Source organism: Danaus plexippus, chromosome 6, assembly GCF_018135715.1.
Source record: "Danaus plexippus chromosome 6, MEX_DaPlex, whole genome shotgun sequence".
Classification (NCBI taxonomy): Eukaryota; Metazoa; Arthropoda; class Insecta; order Lepidoptera; family Nymphalidae; genus Danaus; species Danaus plexippus.
The window spans coordinates 5,059,365-5,084,478 of record NC_083540.1 but is presented as its reverse complement, the minus strand read 5'-3'; the positions used below and the strand labels follow the sequence as shown (position 1 = coordinate 5,084,478).

The 25,114-nt window shown below is 34.5% G+C and overlaps 3 protein-coding genes across 5 annotated transcripts; 1 reads left to right on the top strand and 2 right to left on the bottom strand.

The window, feature by feature from the left end:
• Window positions 1–279: 279 nt before the first annotated feature.
• Window positions 280–8,624, bottom strand: LOC116779223 (DNA-directed RNA polymerase II subunit RPB1). The gene is made up of 7 exons (XM_032673428.2): window positions 8,517–8,624; window positions 7,972–8,241; window positions 7,581–7,887; window positions 6,801–7,092; window positions 3,261–6,688; window positions 2,989–3,180; window positions 280–1,855 (listed from the first exon to the last, which is right to left on the bottom strand). Exons 1-7 carry the CDS (start codon window positions 8,595–8,597, stop codon window positions 738–740), a joined length of 5,688 nt encoding a protein of 1,895 aa, XP_032529319.1. The 5' UTR covers window positions 8,598–8,624; the 3' UTR covers window positions 280–737.
• A 3,165-nt stretch (window positions 8,625–11,789) lies between these two features.
• Window positions 11,790–14,408, bottom strand: LOC116779068 (potential E3 ubiquitin-protein ligase ariadne-2). The gene is made up of 8 exons (XM_032673220.2): window positions 14,015–14,408; window positions 13,603–13,849; window positions 13,349–13,524; window positions 12,939–13,124; window positions 12,638–12,823; window positions 12,456–12,572; window positions 12,195–12,347; window positions 11,790–12,101 (listed from the first exon to the last, which is right to left on the bottom strand). Exons 1-8 carry the CDS (start codon window positions 14,234–14,236, stop codon window positions 11,931–11,933), a joined length of 1,458 nt encoding a protein of 485 aa, XP_032529111.1. The 5' UTR covers window positions 14,237–14,408; the 3' UTR covers window positions 11,790–11,930.
• A 678-nt stretch (window positions 14,409–15,086) lies between these two features.
• LOC116778740 (ATP-dependent 6-phosphofructokinase) lies at window positions 15,087–23,803 on the top strand. 3 transcript variants are annotated; one of them, XM_032672752.2, is made up of 15 exons: window positions 15,087–15,243; window positions 15,328–15,643; window positions 15,877–16,081; window positions 16,156–16,310; window positions 16,978–17,086; window positions 17,537–17,725; window positions 18,975–19,118; window positions 19,243–19,377; window positions 20,344–20,507; window positions 21,193–21,334; window positions 21,569–21,751; window positions 21,967–22,036; window positions 22,110–22,334; window positions 22,605–22,803; window positions 23,067–23,803. In XM_032672752.2, the coding sequence occupies exons 2-15, from the start codon at window positions 15,360–15,362 to the stop codon at window positions 23,206–23,208; spliced, it is 2,346 nt and encodes a 781-aa protein (XP_032528643.2). In that variant the 5' UTR covers window positions 15,087–15,243; window positions 15,328–15,359; the 3' UTR covers window positions 23,209–23,803. The 3 variants fall into 3 exon arrangements, with proteins under 3 accessions (XP_032528643.2, XP_061385697.1, XP_032528642.2); XM_061529713.1 differs by lacking the exon at window positions 16,978–17,086 and adding an exon at window positions 16,651–16,759; XM_032672751.2 differs by lacking the exon at window positions 16,978–17,086 and adding an exon at window positions 16,421–16,529.
• The last annotated feature ends 1,311 nt before the right edge of the window (window positions 23,804–25,114 follow it).

The window sequence follows — 25,114 nt, the reverse complement described above, 5'->3', positions numbered from 1 at the left end:
ATCAATTACTTACATGATGAGATCTAAGATTTTCGCGAGTTTTATTCATTTAAATGAAACTAGTATTTTTCGGCTAAACTACGCGTGATTTATTTTTGTAAAAAACTACATACTCCCGACGTTTCTGACATCTCGTCTGCCCGAGATCACGGTTGCTGAAAAGTAACCGAAATTACTTTCATTTTCATCTAATAAACATTTGATAACATTTCGCTCGATAATGTTTAGAGAACACAGTTGCTTCAAATTAAATTTCAATAATCATAAATAAAACAGAACTGCGTAAAGTAAATGTTTATTTAAATCACAATACTTATACTAAAAGAAACTTAAAATGTTTATTAAATACTTAACATGTCATTTTTGAAGTTTAGAAAATATTTTATATCTCAATATGTTCATTCTGATATAAAAACGTTGAAGTGACTCCGGTCTACTTACATCACTACTGTATTTCATACGGTTTTTAATCGAACCTTTCACCGTTAAATAACTAAAAAGCAATGTTTAAACTAAATTATTATTTTTTCTAGTACACAATTCAAAATATTCTACATGAATGAATTTTACTATTAACACAATAATTTTTATGTTAATTATATTAAAAAAAAAATGTGCCGTAGTGTAAAATACATAAATGCACTCTTATAGTTCTTTGTTGCATTCCATTTATATTTTTTTAATTATATCATAAATCTTATTCTATCTTATAGCTTTACAAACTGTTGGCTTAACATCTAATCATCAAGATCGTCATGAGACGGGGAGGTCGGCGAATAATTTGGTGATGTCGGCGAATATTTGGATGGACCGGACGAAGATGAATACGCCGGTGAAGATGGTGAATAATTAGAAGATGTCGGAGTGTAGGTTATATTAGTCGGAGAATATTTATTAGAAGACGGTGAATATCTGGGAGATGATGGGGAATATTGTGGTGAAGATGACAAGTAGTTCCGCGATGATGGTGAATATCTCGCACTGCCCGGATGTTGAGGTGACGAAGGCGAGTACGCTGTGCTCGACGGGGAATATTGAGGACTCTTCGGCCCGTATTGATGGCTTGTCGGCGAATATGTGGGACTTCCTCCGGAAACCGATGGTGATGTCGGCGAATAATTCGGTGATGGTGAATATTTCGGCGATGACGGAGAAATACTTGGAGATGCCGGTGAATAGGGCAATGAATATGAATGGCTCGTCGGTGAGTACGGTGGTGCCGGAGGGGTGTAATTCGGTGATGAGGGAGAGTAGTTTTGTGAGGTCGGACTATAAACAAGATTACTGGGGGAGTAATTTAGAGACGATGGCGAATATCCTTGCGAGTTGACAGAATACACGGGCCCGCTCGGTGAATAAGATGTACTTGCGGGAGAATAGTTCGGACTAGTCGGTGAATAGTCTTGTGATTTCACCGAATAGCTCGGAGAGTTTGGTGAATACGCCGGGCTGGTTGGCGAATAGCTTGGAGATGTTGGGGAGTATCTTGGTGACGGGGGGGAATAGCCGGGGGACGTTGGCGAATACCTTGGTGAGTATCTCGGCGAGTTCGGCGAATAGATCGGTGACGTTGGTGAGTAATTGTGTGATGTTAGAGAGTAAGAAGGTCCGGTGGGGGAATAGACTGGCGAGGACGGCGTGACACTGGGTGAGGGAGCAGCATATACTGGACTGGTGGGAGAATACGAGGGAGACGCTCCCGCTGGCGAGGCGTAAGGTGATAACGGAGCGCCCGGGGAACCTGGTGACCCTGGTTGTGGCGACCATGAACTGCTATAAGCAGGTGACAACCCTGACGCGTCTGATGCTCCTGACGGCGAGAATGATGGCCCTCCTGGTGTCATGCTGCTTCCAACTGAAAAAAATTATCAATACGTTAATAACCTGCACACACTTGAATGTTGAATACGGAAATTTCTCAATATTAATTTTATATTACAAATTTAATTTCTTTAACTGCTTGTAGAACATTGTATATATCAGATTTATTACAAATTCATTATTTCAAAGAGAGGACGCCAGCCTCGCTGACGTTACTAATGTCACTTGTTTCAGTACGTTCCAGATACTTCGATTTAAACGGACTGATTGTCGAATTGTAATCTAAACTGTCAAAGCCTAATTGACTTGTTCGTATTTGCAAAACATCGGCAAGGATACTAAATTTTTCACATGTATTCTTATCACGTAATAAATCTGCTCCGGTTATATATCAGTAGTCGTTTCAAAATCCGGAACTATAGAAAATTACTTCTACATTATCCTCCCTACGTCATCTCATGGCATTCTTAAGGATACAGCAAGGACCTGTGGTTAACTCAAGAGTAAGTAACACGTGATTAGTTCAGAGGTACGCTCTCCACATCTGTGGTAAAGACTGAGGAGCGTTCTTCATTACGCACGTTCTCCGGATGATTATTTTCTTGAGCTGGATCAGGATTTACAAACACACTAAGACCGGCAGTAACTGATCACTAGAGCGATCCCACTTCTGATATCAGATTTATTACAAATTCATTATTTTAAAGAGAGGACGCCAGCCTCGCTGACGTCACTAATGTCACTTGTTTCAGTACGTTCGAGATATTTTAAAATGAAATTTCAATTCTTCTAAATGTTCTGATATTTCTCGAAGGTTCTTCATAATCACATTCTTTATGATCCACACTCGCTGAACTCTACAGTCCGCTGTCATGCGTCCAAACGTCATATTTATACCAGAATTCAAACATAGTTCTATTCTCCTTTTAAACAGTCTTTGATTTCGTTTTACTTTTAACAATAGTTACGACGACCAATAAGTTGTTATAATAATTGATGACAGCCTTAAGTTATTTTCATGTTGCATCCGTCACTAAAGCTGATAGCGCCGATATATATATAAAGATAGTCAGACATACACAAGAAATGGTTTATTTAATGATATATAATAAGGTACCAGGTACCTCATATTTAGTATGAATATGTACATTAATTGACTATATATACCTTGACCAGGCGACCAAACACTGCTGCCATATCCGGGAGTGTTTTGGTTTGACCAGGGCGTCATCAGTGGTGTCATGGAAGGTGTGCCGACACCGAAATACATCCCACCTGCGACTCCCATTCCGACACCTAGACCGCCCATTTCCATTCCATGTTTACATTTCTCAGCATCCAGTAATAAATCGAAACAACCTATAAAAAGATCAGTTAATTTCATAACTAAAAAACTATAATATTATATTAATTGCTTTAAAATTAAACATCGTATTTACCGGTTCCCATTCGCGGCAATTGCCCCATGATAATATTTTCAGAAACGCCTCTCATAGGATCAACTTCAGCGTGACTAGCCGCATCAAGTAAAACATCTACAGTCTCTTCAAAAGAACACCTCATGAGTGCTCCGGTATCTTGTCTGTTAATACCGTGACGTGTTATAGCCATAAGATGACCTTTGGCAGTCATCACGTCACAAAGCAAAGCGAGATGTCTGTAGTTTACATAAAGACCATAGAATTGCAACACAGCATTCATTTCCTTCTCGACTGACTTCCGCACAGCCTCTATACCTAGCACTTGGAATATCTCACAAATATCGTTACTGAATGTCCGCACTGGATCTACGTCTCGTTCTGACAGTACTTTCATAAGTGAAGTACCATCTGTTTCCAAAAGCCACTCTGCGATCGCTTTAAATTCGCCTTGATCTGTTATAATAATGCGTTTCTTCGCTTCAGTCTGCGGCAAGTGCATGTACACTTTTGCTATAGCCTCAATACCCTGTAAAGTCATGTCCGATAACATGTTCGCTTCAATACATCTAAGGAACATATCGTCTTCCATTTTATCGACCGTTTCTTCGTCGTTGTCTTGGAATTTGCTCTCCTCGTTGTTCATAATTCTTATTCGCAAAACCAATTTTTCAGCATTATCGTCATTGAAAATACAATTGAGATCATCCCCGAACCCAGCGTTAATCTTCTCAGCGATCTGTTCCATCGTCAGCTTCTTGTCTGTCATTCTCTTGCGGTCCAGTTCAATACGCAATAGCCAAGGTGAAATCTTTGTTGGATCAAAATCAGGCATTTCATAATAAACATTAACAAACTCTTGATCTTCAGCAATAACTGTGTTCTGAGGGTCTGGATCGTAGTAGATAGCGGTATTGGCTGTGACTTTACGCAATGTCGTGTGTTCCAATCGACACAGAACATTCTTAGCTTTTTCTGCATCTCTGGCCGCGCCTCCAGTAAGGAATACTGTTAGAGATGGTGCTTTTGGTTTCTTTGATATGTTAATGATTTCTTTTAGACGCGGTACACCAAGAGTTACGTTTTTGGATGACACACCGGCAAAGTGGAAGGTATTCAATGTCATCTGAGTAGCCGGCTCTCCAAGAGACTGGGCTGCCAAGGCCCCAACCATTTCACCTGGGTTGACTTGTGCTTGTTGGAATCTTGTTTCAATTTCTCCAATCAACCATTCGAAAGCTTCACTTGATAGTCTGTAATCTTCAGATACATACTTCGTGCAAAAAGTAGATCTTACTAAACATTGGAAGAGTAAGGTTGCATTTTCATTCGCTTGTTTAGACAAACGATCTTCACCAGCGACAATGACACATTTCTTCAAAAGATCTTTCACGCCTTGTATCACTTTTATCGGACTTAAATCTGTTGACATTCTCTTATTGATGTGGAAAATCTTTTGAACATTCCAAATCATTCTTCTGAAGTTGCACGGCAATACAACTTTAGATTCACCGCTAGGGAAAATTTGTCGCAATATTTCACGATCTTTGCAAAGCTGTTCCCATTCGCTTTCCAAGTCGGCAATCACGTAACCCGACTCCGTTAGTTCTTTTATAATATCTTCATGGAAAATTCTCTTCAAATACCTTTCATTGGTTGGGTCGAACTTAAATTTCTTTTCAAATGCCTTGTTGGATAACTTTACAGTGGGCATGTTTTGGAACTCTACTGTTTCTCCAGCTAAACCATCCTCACCATATCTTAGTTGAATCAGTTGTCCAACCGAATTTCGGACTGTGCCATCATAATGCACCATAACAGATTCCATAGCCTTTATCAAACGCCGCTGAATATACCCAGTCTCGGCAGTTTTGACAGCTGTATCGATAAGACCTTCACGACCTCCCATAGCGTGGAAATAAAACTCAGATGGTGTTAAACCGGCCAGGTAAGAGTTCTCTACGAAACCTCTTGATTCCGGACCATAATCGTCTTTGATAAAATGCGGCAATGTTCTCTTACGGAAGCCAAACGGAATACGCTTTCCTTCGACGTTTTGCTGACCCACGCAAGCAATGACTTGTGAAATATTGATGTTTGATCCTTTGGAACCAGCGACTACCATAGCTTTAAGGTTATTGTACTCTGTTAGAGACTTTTTGGCTGAACCACCAGTTTTGTCACGAGCGTCGTTAAGAATACGATTGACCTGATTTTCGAAAGTTTGCCTCAGAGTATTACCAGGAGTTGGCTCAAGCTCCATATTGTGAGCTTTCTGTATAACTTCTATGACATCATCTTTAGCCTTCACAATAGCCCTTTGGATTTCTTGATATGTTTGAGGATCAGCAATTGTATCCCCAATACCAATGGAGTGACCTTCCAATAGTAGCCAATTATTGATGACAGTTTGAATGTTACCGTAAAAACGACCAGCTATTTCATGTCCTAACTCCAACATACATATATGCAGTAAAGAACCAGCAGATGCACCAAGAGATTTCTTACACAGAATACCCATAAGAAGTTCCCCGTGTTCCACAATTACTTTAGTGTCTCCAGGTGATATCCATCTATTAACACCATCGTCTTCATCATCAGGATGTGTGGAATGAGTACGCACCATATTGACATTTCCAGGAATGATCAGAGTAAATATTTGTTTTCCTGTCCAAAGCGGTTGTGGCTTCAGGATGCAAGGTTGTGGAATTTTTCCATCCCATGTTGGTAAAAACATAAGCAAGTTCATTACTTGCTCTTTCGTTAAAAATACGTCTCGTTTTGTCATTTTTCTGACAGCAGTCAGTGTATCTTGCACAATACCCATGACTGGTTTATTAGCTTGTGGAGTTATAATTTGACGAGGCGTTATGTGTATGTTTTCAACTTCCGCTCGTGTTTCCATAGACTGGGGTACATGTAAATTCATTTCATCGCCGTCGAAATCAGCATTGTACGGCGAAGTACAACTCAAGTTCATACGAAATGTTGACCATGGTAATACTTTGACCCTATGACCCATCATACTCATCTTATGTAGTGTTGGTTGTCGGTTGAAGATAACCAAATCATCATCTCTCAAGTGACGCTCAACTTTGTAGCCATATTGTAGATGCAAATCTGATGGTTTGGGGTGGAATCTTAAATCTATTCTTTCACCATTATCCCGAACAATGTATTTTGCACCTGGGTACTGTGCGTTTCCTCTTCGCACGAGTTCTTGCATCCGATCAATGTTGAAGGGCGTTACAAGCTCGGGGAATGTCAAATTTTGTGCAATAGATCTTGGGACACCTACTTGGTCAATGCGCAAATTAGGATCAGGTGTAATTACTGTTCTAGCTGAGAAATCAACACGTTTTCCCATAAGATTTCCACGAATTCTACCTTCTTTGCCTTTTAGTCTTGCTTTTATGGCTTTCAAGGGTTTACCAGATTTTTGCATAGCCCTATAAAAATGAAAAATTAATTAATTTAGTTAAAATTGTAAGTTTCATAATCATAGAGATAATTTTACATTTTAATTATGACATTCTAACATCATAATGTTCATAAACTTACTTAGGCATTCCTGGCATGTCATTATCAACAAATGTCGCAACATGGAACTGTAACATTCTGATATTGTCAGTTAGAACATGAGCCGCAGCTCCTGATTGTTCATTTCTCATCAACTCATTATTAGCTTTTATAATATCAGCAAGCTTATGGGTCAAATCATCCTGGTTTTTAGCAGATCCAAACATAACTACAGCGGGTCTGACTGCAAGAGGTGGTACAGGAAGGACTGTGACGATCATCCAATCGGGTCTGGCAAATTTGGGGTCCATACCCAAAATAAAGGAATCTTCATCTGAAAAATGGAGAAATAACAAGGTAACACAACTCTTTTATCATTACAAAATTTACATACAACATGCATATGCAATTCAGTTTTGCAATTCAATATTACATTTTAATTTTTATGCTTAATATAGCCTAACAGTTACTAATAATGAATTGAAGATCAGAAAAAAAAAACAATAAATATGTTCTAATTTATATTTAACGTTAAACATTCATAACTATGAAGTAGTCTTTCATCACTGTTTGACACTTACCCCTACCAAGAATAGAAATTAATCTGAACATGCAGCATGCATGGATTTACAATCAGAAATATTGAAGTCTCATATACTGAATGAAATATACTTACGAGCGCAATAATCACTCAAAAAAAAAAGAGAAAAATCAAACATTGATAGTGATGGAGAATTTTTTAGGACTATTTACTTGCATAATTTCTTTTTCATGACAGTATGATAATTAAAAAGTAAATCTTAACATAACATCACTTTATACCTGTTATGTGTTTTAATATTTCATAAACCCGTTCTGCGGTTATTATTATCTTTTTATCTTGTGTGTCTTCATTAGCATGTTTCCATTCTGCTGTCAGATCTAACCCTTGCCGCCTGATAGAAGGTTGGTAATGACCACAACCTCCATGTCCTGTGCCCCTTTTGCCTTCTTCCCCTTCTTTTCCAATATCCATATCTTCTCCACCCTCACAAATATTTTTACCCTTGCAAAGGTCATATACATAAGTCAACCTTTTACGTGGTTGACCTTTAGATTTCATTACCACTTCTTTGATTTTTGGATTTGTCTGAAAATATTAGAATTTGCAATTACTTCAATGTAAATTAATATATCTAATCAAGTATTGTATTAAAACAATTGTACTACTTACAGGACTGACAAGTAATTTTGAGCAATAAAAACAAACACATCTTAATACTTTAATTGTTTTGGTAATAAAACCAATATGAAATACTGGTTTGGCTAAATCAATGTGGCCAAAGTGTCCAGGGCATTCTGTCATATTTCCAGCGCAGGTTTGGCATCGAGAACTTCTGTCTATCACCCCTTGTCGAGGATCCATAAGCCCACCAAGTTTGGGCCTTCCCCCTTCCATTGTTTCTGGGAAACGAATTCCCCCTTCTGTGACTGACATGCGACGCTAAGAAAAAGTTCGTTCTTCATTAAATACATTACTATTGATACAATTTTTAAATATTTGAAGCATATAAAATTTAATAGCAACGCATTACGACTTCTGCATTAGCAATCCAAAAGCTGTGAGATATTATGATAAAAAAGAAGTAAACACGACGTCGACTCAACAGAATCACTGGCACTTGCACCATATTAATCATTTTCAATCAAAATTTTGATGTGTAAACTGAAATTTTCTTTAATACATAAGTTTGTAAACATAATAAATCGTAAACTTACGATTTCATCTGGAGATAAAATGCCAAATTGTACTCTTTTAACTTGGCGCAAAGGCGCCTTCGAATCATTCGTGGTCGCCATTTTGACGACCAATGACAATAATTACGAGTGTTTGTTACGAACTCCTTTATATACTCTGTTTAATTTTTTTATTTTATCTACTACGTGGAATATACTATTCAGCCAAGAAGAAGAAATTGACCCTTAATTAAGTTTATTGAAACATTTGTTAAAGAAAACGGAAAGAACACAATGACTTACTATTTTATGAGACCATATATTATAATTTAAAAATTTTTAAAGAGTAAAAATTTGCCTGACTTGAGAGGTGAAATAAATCTCCTTGAAAAAATGTTATATATCGAAGACTTCTTTAACACATGTATATATTGAAGTTACTATTATTATTTATAGTAGCCAATAAAATAGAATGTATATAAAAAATATTTTTTTATATAATATATATGTTTAAAATATTTCAAAACTAGAGCGGATATAGATAATATATCTGCTTTAGTTTTATAGAATATATATAGAAATATATTTATCTTGTTCTTTCAATTCCTAGTGTATCACATCTATGGCATTCGACGTTAGATGTAATCTGTATTTTCTACTAGGACGAAGTTTTAAGATGTTATATAAGTTTATTAAACACAGTTTAAAGATAATAATCATGGAAACCGTTATACTCTAGAATCTAAACTCTGAAGTTGTAAGTTGTACCATAGATAAAACTCACTTATCCGTTTTGTACGATTTATGTTACAAATGTTTTTATGTTAAAGGCAAAAAAAAATGTTATAATATCTCTAATAATCTGAGATGGATACCATAACAAAATGATGTTTTATATTTTAGTCCATATAAAATAAAACTATGGATTATTAAAATTAAAACCCACTTATTTATCACATGTAGCGATTCGAACACTATAGAATATAATCAAGAATACTTTCTGATTTTTTTTTAAATGTTCTAATACATTAAAACCTAACATAAGGGTTTTGTAAAATTCAGAATATACTACTTTTTATATATTCACAATTTTTTTTTATTAAATATGTAATGAGAATGTTAGTCGCTTCTGAATACCACATAGCAAATCAAACCTTTTTAATATCTATTCCATATTAAATGCAATTCCATAACAAAAGACAAAATTATATTTTTAGGTAGGTGCCTATGTAGTTTACGAGGTAGAATGCGAAAGCGACCCCTTGTAGCTCCACTTACGGCGGCTGAGGGTAGCCGGGTGGGTTTTAGCCGGTAGGAGTCCGGCATAATCATACGCCTCCCCCCGGGGCATGTGGTATCCATGAGAATTTCCCACATGTTAAAAAAAAATTTAAAAAAAACAAAAAGGTGCCTATATAGTTATGTACCTATAATCTTGTCTTTAATTAAATTTTACCTATGATAGATGTGACATCATCACATCAATAACCGCCATTATACCCAGGATTGCCATCCGTCCGGATTTCCCCGGATTCGTCTTGGAATAGATTGGAGTGTCTGGTGGAGTGGGGGAGGGATTAATTAGTAGTCTGGTTTTAAAATGTTACGGATTTTTAAAACAATTTGTAACTAACTGTAATAAGATTCGGTTTGATGGTACATTTAAAATAACAATAATGTTTAGCAAAATTTATTCACGTGGCCGGATTTTGGATTCTAAAACCTGGGGTTTTCACGATTCTTGTCCTGGTTTTTAAATTTTAGAGATGCCATTCTTAAATATTCCTACAATTTACCTAGGCTTGAACACTATTCAAAAGGTTGTTTTGGTTAAGAACGACTCATATTTTCAATTATTTATGTACGGACGGCCTTACTAACGCATATTTGATACTAGTTTTTTCCGACGTCGTCCGAGTGAACTTATGAATTGGCTCAGAGAGAAACGAATGGAATATTAAAGAATAAATATTAACATATAATTTATCATGCCAACATTCACCTACATCTATAGTATATTTGTTTTGGCTCGATCTTAAGGTAACTTCACAGAATTTCGGGATACTATAAAATAACTTATGTCTCATTTGATGTCTAAGTTACACTACTCACAATGTCAAGTTTCAAAATCTGTTGAGGATTTTTTTCCTGTCAGGGTAACAAACATCCGTACATAAACATAAACTTTCGCGTTTATTGCATTATTAAGATTACATTTACATACTAGTGTCTAGTAGTTTAAAGCTTTTGTTTTTATGTACATCATCGGACATAGACAGCTATTTTCTTTATATTCACATGGGCGGTGGACCTCCCAAGAGCTGTTGAAAAAAGTCTAATATAGGTGATGGATAGAATTATTGATAAAGTATAGCAACCTGGAACTTGGAGCAGAGCGGTACCGGTATATTTTTGAAGGAAAAATTTTTGTAATCCCATCTGCCGGTTCGAAATATTTCATATTTGCAATGTCAAACGAAGAATTACATAGGTTGCTATGGAGAAGCCAGGCCCTGTTGCATCACACTAATGGGAGCTGGAAGTGAGGTTCTAGGCTGCTGTTACATCAATGTATAATGATCAAACTATAAAGATAATATTTTAGACTTAAAAAGTTTGTTAATCTTTAAAATTAACTTCAATTGCCTTATATTATTATATAATATAATAAATAATTTGTATCATTCATAAAAAAAATATTTCCATATTTTTTAATTAGTCTTAAAAAAAAATCTTTTTATCGGTAGGGATTTTATTTTAATAGGACGATTTCAAATAGATCACGTGTATTAAACCACAGGAAAATAATGAAATGTAATAATAAGTCTTATATTTAGCCGGTTTATATTATGCAGGTATGTTTATTAAGGGCTATAACAAAATTCTTTCTCATCAATCTTACCAAATACCAGAGCTTGGTCCAACGATCGTTATTAAACAAATTTATCCCCTAATTTATAATCGCATTGTATATTTAATGTTAAAACATATTTGTTAAAAATGCATCCTAATGTTCATTAGTTTTCAAACTATTTTACTTAATTTGATTACATAATCAACTGTTAATTTGTTTATAATGAGTGCTCATGAAATAGTTAGTTACTTAATAGATATTCAAATATCAGATAACATATTTATTTATTGTTAATCTGTGATCTGATTGTATCTTAAAATAACATGTTCTTCGATGGCTTAAAAGAACAAAATAATATTAGAATATATTTTTGAGCACACAGAGGTTGTATGTTTTTATTATTTTCACTCTCAAGTGTATTATGTATTTAGGCATATCAGTGTGCTAAAGGAAACAACAAATGCCACATTAATTAATTTTATTGCAAAAGTTATGTTAATAAATATACTTTGGCAAAAAAAAATCTGGCTTAGAAATATTATAAGGTGCTCATTGCTTTGATTTCATTGTATTTATAGCTCACTCTATATTATAAACCTTTGTTATATTTTACTACCAGATGCAATACTAATATTAAATTCTAAGAAGTCTTTAAGTAATGTTGTTCTTCGCTTTTCAGCAATATCCATTTGATTTTCAAGATCTCCCCTGTCTGTGGTTTCAGCCCTTTCTATTTTCCAAGATAAATTCTCTATTTCTGCTTCCAGTTGTGCCTGTAATCAGCATGTAAAAAATATAATAGCAAATATTGAAATTGAGACCATGAATATTCTGTTAGATAATGTACACATGAAAGTAACACAGACCTGCTGATACTCAAATAATTCTTTTCTGGGCCCTATATCCATATAGTATGCAAATGGGTAAGTGTATTGAAGTGTGTATCTACACCGCTTCAAGAGTCTAGCTGCATCCCAAAGGTACTGCCAATCAATCCATGTGCCCTCCCCAGCCATTACCTTATAGTTAAACAATATCCATTTTTATTACATTATTATAAAATAAATTTATGTTATAAATGTATTTTATTAACATTATAAGATGATAAGAGCAAAATAATATTGTACCTTTTGATTTATTCGGCTTTTCAAAGTTGCAAGTGTCTGCTCCTCTAGTTTTAAAGACCTTGCATGATTTTCCCATCTTTCATAGTAATGCAAATATTTTTTTAAAGCTTCCTTTGCCTAAAACCAGACTTAGTCAATAATGAACATTAAATACATAATTTCAGAAAAGTTATAATATTTACTTGAGCTTGTTGACTATCTGTTACAGAATTAGGGTCTTCCTTATAGCGACTGCACTCATAGTACTCTGATCCATGATAACCCCAGTCGCCAAGACATACCCAACAAAAATCATGTCGGCAAGCACCACATTGCATATGATTACAACCACCATTTTTTTCTATACAGATTTGACATTTAGGACAGTCCTGGAAACCAATTAATTGGTAAACAAGTGTCAACAAGTATTGATAATACTGTCAATTTTATCTGAATGATCTATCAGAACTCTAAAGACCAATACATTCATCATATTACAAAGACCTTTGTATGAGCACTAATATAGTTGGCAGTTTCAGAATCATCGGCACACTTTGTCAGCCAACGCCTTATAGTAATACAGTCAGTGGGAGCATGATGTGGAGCCCCACATGAGAAACAAGTTAGCATTTCACAGCCTTGACATTCAACACGACGAGCACCTTCCCGGACCCAGGCACGATATATCCACTGAAACCATTTAACTATACATATTAGTTATTATATATAATATTAAGTCACTTTAGAAGTATTTCACATCTTGCAGGGATTATTCTTACATTCATAAGTTCCTATTATAAAAATAGCTGTTACTACATGTTCTTTATAGAAAGTAATGCATAGTTTAAATTCTGTTATATGATTTTTCTTTTTACTTACTCCGTTATATGTTTATAATTACAATTCTTATATACCTGACAATTAGGTCCTGGACAAAATCGGAGCTGAGGATGGGATTTAACATGATCTTTGAACATAAATTGTTGATAGCGTTCTCTTAAAGCTGGTTTTGTTACATGAGATAAAACAAAGTCCTCTGGTACTCTTACTTCACAATCTTGAGCCATACATTGTATAGTGTTGGAGACTCCTACATTTTTTTCACTAATGAGTATTGCTTGCATATTCACATTTCAATTTAAAGTATATTTTTCAGTAATAGACATACCTTGCATGATTTGAACTTCAAAATGCATTGCCCAACATTCATTGCAAAAAAAGTGCCCACAAGCAAGTGCACTGTAATTATTGATGGGGGGTGTGGTTGCACAAACAGCACAGATAGATCGACTTGTGCAACCCTGAACAACTGGTAGACGAGGTTTCACACAACTGTATACAAGAACTTCATTCGGATTTTCGTTATATTTTTTTATAATCTCTTGAGCATTCCATTCATAAGCATGCAACATTACCTAGAAATAAATAACAAGTTGTTAATGGTATTGTGTTAGGTTCTTAATTTGTGGTATTCTTCTCAGCGAAAAACGTGCAGTGTACTCCCCCAACGTCATGTAAATAGAAGGCACTAAGATCACAATGGTTCCGTTCTAATTAAGTGTCATATAAAGCTATACTACCTTCGCTAGTGAAGGTGTTATTTGGAGACTGTTACTAAGTAGTTCAATCGATTCATTCAATAATTTTTCCACTTCTTCTACTCTAAGACAAGTGTATTGAAAATATTCTGGATCTGATTTGCTACGGTCCACAGCTTCCATATCGCAATCATCTTGTCCTCCGTAATAGTCATAGTCGTCTCCATCATTGTCCGAATATTCCATATCAGATTCCGCAGACATTTCAATATTATGAAGATTAACGTATATTGTATGAAAAATATAAAAGAACAGAAATCATTTAATCCACAAGAAAATGAAACGCTACAACAACCTTAAATAAATAATAATGATTGGAACTTGTTTGTGTTTAATATCTTAAAAATCAAAATAAATTGAAGACTGAAAGATTCCTTCATAAAATTAAAGATTAAAAATTTAAGACAAGACATTGACTTTTAAATTTACTATTTTGAATCTGTTTTACGTCCGCATCAACACCCTGATGAAACACATAGACATAATTTTTTTTACAGATAATATATATTTATGTATTGTGTTGCTAAAATCAAATAATAATTATTTTAAGAATTCTAATTAAATATTTAACAAGAAATACGTACGCAGACTTTGACTGTGTCTTTTGTTTGTCGAGGCTTCTTCAAATAGGTTACATAATCCTCTTTCTAAATCATACTTAAAGATTTTAAAGACTTAAAATTAAATTTTTCGATTTATAAATTCTTTTTAAAATTTTAATTACACCAGTGAAATATATAGTTCTTTTATTTTGTAATAATTTTTCTGTCAGTCATCAAAATCTTTTAATTAGTTACTCAGATTAGTTCCTTTAAATGAATTCTTAGGAAAATAATATGGTTATTAATATAAAAGAAACCTTATAAATCAAACCCTCTTTAAAATTATCTTTGTCACAACCTGTGTAGAAAAAAATGATACATTTCTTTATTGTTATCCGGTCTCCAATTTATACCATTATTTGATAATTTTTTTATGAATAAAATGACGTAGGATCTAAAGTTCATTTGTTACACATTTAATTTTTTTATTTATACTTTTATTTATTTATTTATTTAGAAAGCGAGTATGGTCACATTATATTTTATGTTTTGTGTTATTATACTGTCAAATAAAGGTCACCTTCATGAAGTTCACCTTCTCCGGTATTCAAATTTAACAAAGTAAAAACATAAATTCACTTCAAAACATTTATTTATCGTATTATAAAGGTACTTCTTTAAATAGTTTTCACTCTATATTTACAGAAAATATTTCTTAATATATAAAAATTTAGTAAATTGTTTTTGTTGTAGTTGTTCAGTGGTTATAATTATTTAAAAAAATAATGGATATAACTACTACTCAAAAGTTTATAGAACGTGGGTCCCATAGAGGAAAGGGACTCGCTGTGTTCACTAGTGGTGGTGACTCCCAAGGTATGAATGCTGCCGTACGGTCAGTCGTTCGGATGGGAATTTACTTGGGTTGTAAAGTTTACTTCATCCGTGAAGGCTACCAAGGTATGGTAGATGGTGGAGACAACATAGAAGAAGCAAATTGGTCATCTGTTAGTTCTATTATTCACAAAGGTGGTACAATTATTGGATCTGCTAGATGTATGGATTTCATGTAAGTTGTTTTTAATTAAATATTTGTTAACATATTATTTCACTGCTTTAACTGTTATAAAATGCATTTCATAATTTGAGAGCAAAAAGATAGCAAAGATTTTGTTGTTTCCAGGTGAGTAATAACTAAAAAGTTTGTTCTAATTAAAAATAAATATATAAGTTGGGTTTATTTTTATGAGTCTAATGAAATAGAGGAGTGAAATTATGCATATTAATAATAATGTGTTTTAGGAAAAGGGAAGGTCGTCTTAAGGCTGCAAGCAACCTGGTCACTCGAGGTATAACTAATTTGGTGGTAATTGGTGGTGATGGTTCACTCACTGGAGCTAACCTTTTCCGTCAGGAATGGTCTAGCTTGCTTGATGAATTATTAGAAAATAATAGAATTACTAAAGACCAAAGAGAAAAGTATAAACATTTGCATATTGCTGGAATGGTAAATACAAGAAATATACTTTAATATATCACATGAGCTAATGTTATAACTCCTGTTATAAAACCTTGTTACAGGTGGGTTCAATTGACAATGATTTTTGTGGTACCGACATGACAATTGGCACAGATTCAGCATTGCATCGCATTATTGAAGCTATTGATGCTATTGTAAGCACTGCTTACTCTCACCAGAGGACATTCATTATGGAAGTCATGGGTAGACATTGTGGGTGAGTTCACATATGATTATAATTCATTAAGAACATAATAAGAGCTTAGGCCATATTAGCCAATTCAATTTTAAATTATTAAAATAATAATAAACAGTTTATTGGTGTAGATATCTTGCTGTGGTAACAGCATTGTCTTCTGAGGCTGATTATGTGTTTATACCTGAATCACCACCTACAGTGGACTGGAGAGATAAGCTTTGTTATAAATTAGAACAGGCAAGAGTTAACATAATGAATTTATAGTGATGCCTTGCCCCCTTCCTGTGTGAATGTTTTGTTCTATCACTAGTTTTTTTTTTTAACATTACTTTTCCATTCATGCGAAGTATCTCTTTAGTTTTCTTGCAGTATATACGGCACTCAGTACGGACGCTACCTATTGTTTTATTTGTGAAGAGCCAGCACCGCTCGATTGGGATAAAAAAATATGTGAAAAAATTAAGGAGGCAAGATTTCAAGTTTTTATTTATGTGGGGGAATGGTTACTTAAAATTCATTCCATATTTAAAAGTCTTGGGCTAGGCGAATATATTACAGAAATATTTAATTGAATTGGCAGTTAATTGGCACATATATAAAAAAGCACTTATCTATGGATATTGTATTTAAAAACAAAATTTTCTCATCTCCATTGTCCATTATGGTTGGGTACTGCTTGTTGCAGTTATCTGGCATTAGTGGCCGCTCTGGCGAGCGAGGCTGACCAAGTTTTCATTCCGGAAGACCCTGTCCCAAATAATTGGGTTGAAAAACTTTGCAAACGTTTACAGCAGGTATACAAATTTTAGTGAAAAGGCTTACATAACACAGTCATCAATAAAGTCCATAATTTCTTCCTGGCTCTACATCTTTTACATCTCTCTGACCTGTTCTTCAAGGGGCACATGGCATTTAAGGTTTTAGATAATAGGCTTTGCATGATGTTGAATTGTTCTTGCTTTAAGTTTTTTTTGATTTTACACTTATGGGCTGATCACATTGAATGTCTTGCTAAAGTATGTGTGTGTTTTTAATGTAGAGATGTTAATTTATTTTGGCCTTACTTACTGTATTACTGTTTTTAATTTGTCACAGTTCTTCCTATTAAATCCTATTGAATATGTGAGACCAATAGAAGCTTGAGAGTAATGAAGGTCACGAATCACAAAATAGGCGAATAACACAAAATATATTGTAGAGAATTTAATGTATAAAATGGATTTTTCGAGAACCTTTAATTCTAGGAGCGTAAGTCCGGTCAGAGGCTTAATATAATCATAGTAGCTGAGGGGGCCATCGATCGCGAGGGTCAACCTATCACCGCGGAGCTAGTTAAGAAGGTGGTTGTTGACAACCTTCAACAAGACACGCGCATCACTGTCCTTGGACACGTGCAAAGAGGAGGATCACCATCAGCTTTTGATAGAATTCTCGTAAGTACAATCTTGTCTCCTAGTGAACATTGTCCCTGGTTGTTTTTCATTTTAACCATAACGAATAACAATAACTATATCAAGGGTTCCTAAGCTTATTTGGACTACTGCTCATTTTGAGAATAAAATATTTTTTAACGCCACCATATTTTAACCAACAGAAAAAAACACCATAACGTGTCCTAGGTAAATGCAATTACAAATCAACCCCCAGGCCTCTACACAATTCTCATATTTATTTCCTGGGTCTCTTACCGGGCTCCTTTAGGCCTGCAGCACCCACAAGGGGGCGTTATCACCCACTTCGGGAAAGACTACTCCATATTATTCGTTTCAAGTTAATTATGAACCAATTGTTATGAAGAAAATATTACTGTCTCCGGATTTTTGGATTATTTTTATAATATATCGTATTTGTATTACGTTACTTAATACTTAATCCTAGGAATAGGCCTGATTTCTTTAATTGCTTGAAAATGAAGTGTCAATTTCTTGTTCGGAAGCTGAGATTAGATTAAAATGATTTATAAGGAACGTTGTTGAAATGTTTTTACAGTTGAAACGTATATTTTTATAGATGTGTGCGTGAAGATACCTTTTACACTGGTGTTTGCTATAAAACAAATATTATATATAAAAAACAAAATTATTAACACCACGCATCTCGCTTTTAACCTACGTGATATTAATTACAATGATGTAATATTAAAATTAGAATCGAAAATAAACAACCAATTTTAATGCATAGAAAACAGTTCAAGCCAAATATTATATAAACGTGTATATACGAAATCAGATACTGTTGCAGCTATAGGATTTTCATATCTTAACTATCTTAATACGATAAAAAAGTAGATTCATGAAAGATAAAAAAGGACTTTTATAGAAATATATTAATTATTTAATTAATTTAATTATTATACGCCGAAAATGGTTTGGCTTTTTTTGGTTACATCACTTTTTACTTTGACCAAACGTGGCTTACGTGACCACAGTCAGTCCGCCCTCGCCAGGTGCTAATTAAATTAAACTTAAATAAGTTGCATTCTGCTCGCAAATTGATCATTTCGTATTTACAGTAATCTATTATTGCTGTATATATACTGCATATATTTATTTGAATAAATTTTTACATACTTATATTTTATGATTCACTTGTATTTTTTGAGACGATTTTAATTATATTTAAATCAGTGTTAAATGTAACACAAATGATCACATGAGGTTATACTTTACGTCATTAATCTAGGGTTGCCGCATGGGCGCTGAGGCCGTGATGGCTCTAATGGAAGCCACGCCCGAAACTGAACCGTGTGTGGTGACCCTGGACGGAAACCAAGCCGTTCGCCTGCCGCTCATGGATTGTGTGCGACGTACTAAAGCCGTGGCACAGGTTGGAATAAAGTTTTACAATTTTTCAAGATATTCAAAGATATAAATCTAACTAAGGCTAGATACATATATATGGATTGAAAACTCAGTGAAATGTTGAATATAACAAGACCTTTACTGACCAGGCTATGGCTGACAAAAACTGGGATTTAGCGGTCCAACTGCGCGGACGCAGTTTTGCAAGGAATCTGGAAACATACAAAATGTTGACCCGTCTCAAACCGCCTAAGGAAGCTTTCGACGCCTCCGGCAGACCGACCGTAAGTTAGCATTAAAAATAGATCCTTTTAATATTTGCGAATTATTTATTATACATTAATAAGACTGGTTAAAAGATTCAGAATTGTCATACGCGACTCCTTATTAAATCAGTGAACTATTTAAATACTTAACAAAATATCCCTTTGTTGAGAATGCCATACGCATCTGACTACGAAGTGATTTTCCTGATACTTATATTTATTCCAAAAAAATACTCTACGTTACAATTAAAATAGAGGTTTGGTTAGTTTTACTATAATTAAGAATAACTTTATAAAGTCCTGTATTATAAACACATCCTGAAATTCCGTTCCTGGTTCACCTATTTACAAAAAAAAAAACAATACTACAAACATGGAACAACTACTTCAATACTACAGACGTAAATTTTGTGTTACTATGGCTATTTTTAATATTATGTTGTTTTTAATATAAAAAATTACATAATATCGATTTGCTTAAGAATTTTTTTTGAGGATTGTAAAAAGTATCCGTAGATAGGCGTTATAAGAGAATTCTATGCCATTATTATAAGTTTAAAAAAAACTTAAAATTTAGATTCAGATTTTATATTCATAAAACTTAAGTCATCATAGTATTTAGAGAGAATTACGAATGATAAACTAGAACGCTTAGTATGTAGTTTTAAGATGCTAAATGCGAAATCACACGCAAATAACCAAAATAATAAAGTAACTTTAAAATAAAATAAAGGATCAATTTGGAAACATCCTGTATATGTCTACAGCGATATCAAAGTCGCAATAATATGTAGTTTCAAGATACTTAATACGTAATCACATTTAAATATATTACAATACAATTTAATACAGGAACCTGAAAATAAAATAAAGTTTAGCGATTGACGTCATTTTGGAGACATCATTTTGGAAACATCCTGTATACATATATATTAATATCAAAGTAGCAATAATATCTAATATATGGCATATTAACAATTGCAGGAGGGTTATACTCTGGCGGTGATGCACGTGGGAGCCCCGGCGTGCGGTATGAACGCGGCGGTGAGGTCGTTCGTCAGGAACTGTATCTACCGCGGAGACACCGTGCTGGGTATACACGACGGTGTAGAGGGACTCATCAGCGGGAACATCGCTAAGATGGAATGGTAACGAATGTTTGAATGGAAGTCATTAAACGTTTAAATGAAACTATAATAACGTCGGGATTATGTAGTTTTTAAATAATAAAATCCGCGTAGTAAATCCGAATAATACTAGTTTCATTTAAATGAATACTCGCGAAAATCTTAGATCTCATTATATAATAAGAGTTCCGGATTACCACGTGTTATCTTATTATTTATAAAAACTACATTCTAACGACGTCTCGGTTACTTTGCATCAACCGTGACCACGGGCACACGAGATGTGAGATTTGACAATTTGTTTTAAAAACAATAAAATAACGGGTAGTAAATCCGAAAATATTACTTTCATTTAAATTTTAAATGAATACTCGCGAAAGTCTTATAAAATGTTGCTTTATTAACGAGTAAGGATGTGTGGGTAGTTCTGGTATGCATATATCCTAAACTTCCCTTGATCACTGTATCATTAAGACAGATACAGACACATTTCGTAGAGAATATTAAGAATCGTCTGTAAATTTTCATATCAAAAATTTTATCAAAGTATTACAAATATATGCAAAAAATATAAATATCTTTCTCACAATTGCACACCCACACGTTTAGTACAGCAATGTAATAATAGATTCGCCAAAACTTTATTCGGTATAGATATATAGCAAACAAATATAATGAAAATTATTGAGAATGTTGTATTATTTAGGTCCGATGTAACTGGTTGGGTGGGACAAGGAGGCGCCTTCCTTGGAACCAAAAGGACGCTACCAGGTGACAAGAAGGCGGAGATAGCGGCGAGGATCAAACAGTTCAATATACAAGGACTGCTTATTATTGGAGGGTTTGAGGTACTATGAGAAAAAAAATGTATTTACAAACTACCCTCAAAATTTATAGTCTTTATAATTCAAAATGAACAGTGAGAAATGTTGGAAAATATGTAAGTATTGATATTATTCAAAATTTCAATTATACGCGTACCTCACAAAAACTATTAATCTTTATTTGTCTAACTATATATATTATTATTGTATGTATGTCCAAATCACGGGGAATATTGTTTGAATTTTATATATGCACAGGCTTACCAAGCGGGTCTGGAGTTGTACGATGGTCGCAGCAACTTCCCCGAGTTTAATATACCGATGGTGGTGATACCGTCCACCATCAGTAACAATGTTCCTGGCACTGACTTCTCACTGGGAGCGGACACAGCGCTCAATGAGATCACAGAGATATGTGATCGTATCCGACAATCAGCCCAAGTAACTATATAACTTCTTGTTAATTGCTATCTGATCCTGAATAAAGTAAAAAATTACTAGTAATAATCCATTATGTCAAATCAACATGTATGTATGTATGTATATATGTGTGTATGTTTGTGTGTGTGTGTTACTTGAAATTTGCTATCTTTCATGGTCAAAAAACTTAATTAGAATCTACATTAGAGGTTTCATGGTACATGATATTTTTTTAGGGTACAAAACGACGTGTTTTTGTTGTTGAGACCATGGGTGGATACTGCGGGTACTTGGCAACATTAGCGGGTAACTATATTTTATAAAAGACATGATTCTGACAAATATAAATATTAATATAATTTAATTGCTATTTTTGTAGGTCTTGCTGGTGGGGCCGACGCTGCTTATATCTACGAAGAAAAGTTCTCCATTAAGGATCTGCAACAAGATGTATATCACATGGCGTCCAAAATGACCGGCGGCATCCAACGCGGTCTCATACTCCGTAACGAGAAGGCCAACGATAATTATAACACTGATTTTATTTATAGACTCTATTCTGAAGAGGGGAAAGGTTTATTTACAGCGAGAATGAACGTGCTCGGTAAGTTGAGAGGTTGCAACCTCGAAAACTTAGTCGTACCTTCGATGTCAAAAACAATTTTATTCTGTTACAACATTTTATATTTATGTTTCGATTTTTGAACCGATTCGTAGTGTTTTCTATAAATAAATCAGAATTGTTCAGCTGTCTTTTGACATGTAGCCAAATGATTGATTTTTTGACCAGCCAATGGCTATTAATTATTTACATATAAATACACACTCTACCCAATTTTGTTTGTCATATAAATTATAATGTTTATAAATACAGGTCACATGCAGCAAGGAGGTTCGCCAACTCCCTTCGATAGGAACATGGGTACCAAAATGGCGGCCAAGTCTCTCCATTGGCTGGTTGAGAATATTCAACGCGGCAACACCGGACCCGATTCTGCCTGTTTACTCGGCGTTGTGAAGAGACAATACAAATTTACACCGCTCGAGGAGCTCAAAGCTCAGACTAATTTCGGGTTAGTTTCCTCACACTATTGTATAACTATACTCACATCTATATGGTACTTATTAAAATTCATGTCTGGATGTGACACTTAGTTATGTTTTAGATTAAAAGAAAAATTAAAATATCAAGTAGGTATTATAAAAACTGGCGAACTAACTCCATAGTGTCTTCACCAAAGAATGTCACAGAATTCAAAAGACTGAAATGAAATATGAAACTGTCTCATGATATTGTGATATAAATTACATACTTTATTTTAATGTATGTTTGCAGCCAAAGAATAGCGAAGCAGCAGTGGTGGATGAAGTTACGTCCTTTGTTGCGTATCCTCGCCAAACACGATTCTACGTACGAGGAAGAGGGCATGTACATGACAGTGGAACAAGGAGAATTGGATCCTGAACATGTTATCTAATCTAGTCATTTAATCATTTGAAATTATATTAGACCCACATACATTGGTATAAAAATGTTGCTAGATGCAAAAATTTGTTTTAGAAATATAGTATTATTATCAATATAATCGTGTTAAGAAATAATTTTCACATCATATATTTTTGAATTTTATTTATATCAGAGACTTGTTACGCTTTGATGAAATTGTACTATTGCTAGAGATTAATTTTTTCAAGGAATGTGAGAAAATTTATTTATAAACATATTAGATAGTCAAGTTAAATATTATGCTGTGTTTTTATAATATATTTTTTTGAAATACCTTACAGTTTTTTGGGGTATCCATTTTTATAAGCAGATATTAAATTTTGTTGTCTTAAAATTAATCCTTCAAAGACAATAATAATTTTTTTATTACTTTATCTTTTATAAACAGTATCTGTGGCTGAAAATAAAAACTTGTGTAAAAGACATACTTATTATTTATTAATAAAACTAATGCTTTTTTAGTTTTAGATATAAAAATATATGGTCCTGTGTTAGTGGAAGATCGTTGTTTTAATCATTTTTATTAATTTTTATTTATAATCATATAATAAAGAAAATATCACTCATTTAGTTTTATTTGTATTATACTAATCATATTATACAATATTTAAAGGAAAAATTTAAAAGATATATATATATCGGCGCTATCAGCTTCAGGGCGCATTTTCATTGGTCGATAAGGCCCGCATTCGGGGTGCGGGAGATTTCTGTAACGCATGCGATAAGGCCCGCATGCGGGGAGCTATTTTCACTGGTCGTTAGAGCCCGCAATTGAAGTGCGAGAGAATTAGGTACCTACAGTTTGGCAGTGGGTTTTGAGATAAGCAGACGTACTTGCTATGGATCAACAATTATTGCTTTGTTAATAAATATATATAAACAGCGTTAATAATATAAATAATGCGCGTAGTATTGATGACGTCTAATAAATGACTGAACGGAGGCGAGTCACCGCATGCTTTGTATCGACCGAGTTATCGTTGACTAGTTTCATAGGTCGTTATCCCGAATGCGGATATCACCCGCACACGTTTAATCGACCGAGTTATCGACCAGTGGATTTCATTGGTTGTTAGCTCGCATGCGGGTACTCCCCGCAATCGGGCTAACTACCGACTTATCGAGCAATGAAAATGCGCCCTCAGTGACGGATGCAACATGAAAATAACTTAAAGGCGCATTTTCATTGGTCGATAAGTCGGTAGTTAGCCCGATTGCGGGGAGTACCCGCATGCGAGCTAACAACCAATGAAATCCACTGATCGATAACTCGGTCGATTAAACGTGTGCGGGTGATATCCGCATTCCGGAATAACGGAATTCGCATGCGTTATAGAAATCACCCGCACCCCGTATGCGGGCTCTGACGACCAGTGCAAACGATAAACTCTTTGCGGGCCCTATGGCATGCGTTACAGAAATCTCCCGCACCCCGAATGCGGGCCTTATCGACCAATGAAAATGCGCCCTAAGGCTATCATCAATTATTATAACAACTTATTGGTCGTCGTTACTATTGTTAAAAGTAAAACGAAATCAAAGACTGTTTAAAAGGAGAATAGAACTATGTTTGAATTCTGGTATAAATATGACGTCTGGACGCACGACAGCGGACTGCAGAGTTCAGCGAGAGTGGATCATAAAGAATGTGATTATGAAGAACATTTAGAAGAATTGTGGTTTCATTTTAAAATATCTGGAACGTACTGAAATAAGTGACATTAGTGACGTCAGCGAGGCTGGCGTCCTCTCTTTAAAATAATGAATTTGTATTAAATCTGATATATATTTTTTTGATATATGAAGTAATTGAATACAGTTTGACAAATGCATTTTCGTAGTGAAAAATAAATATACCATTGACGTCTACATTTTAT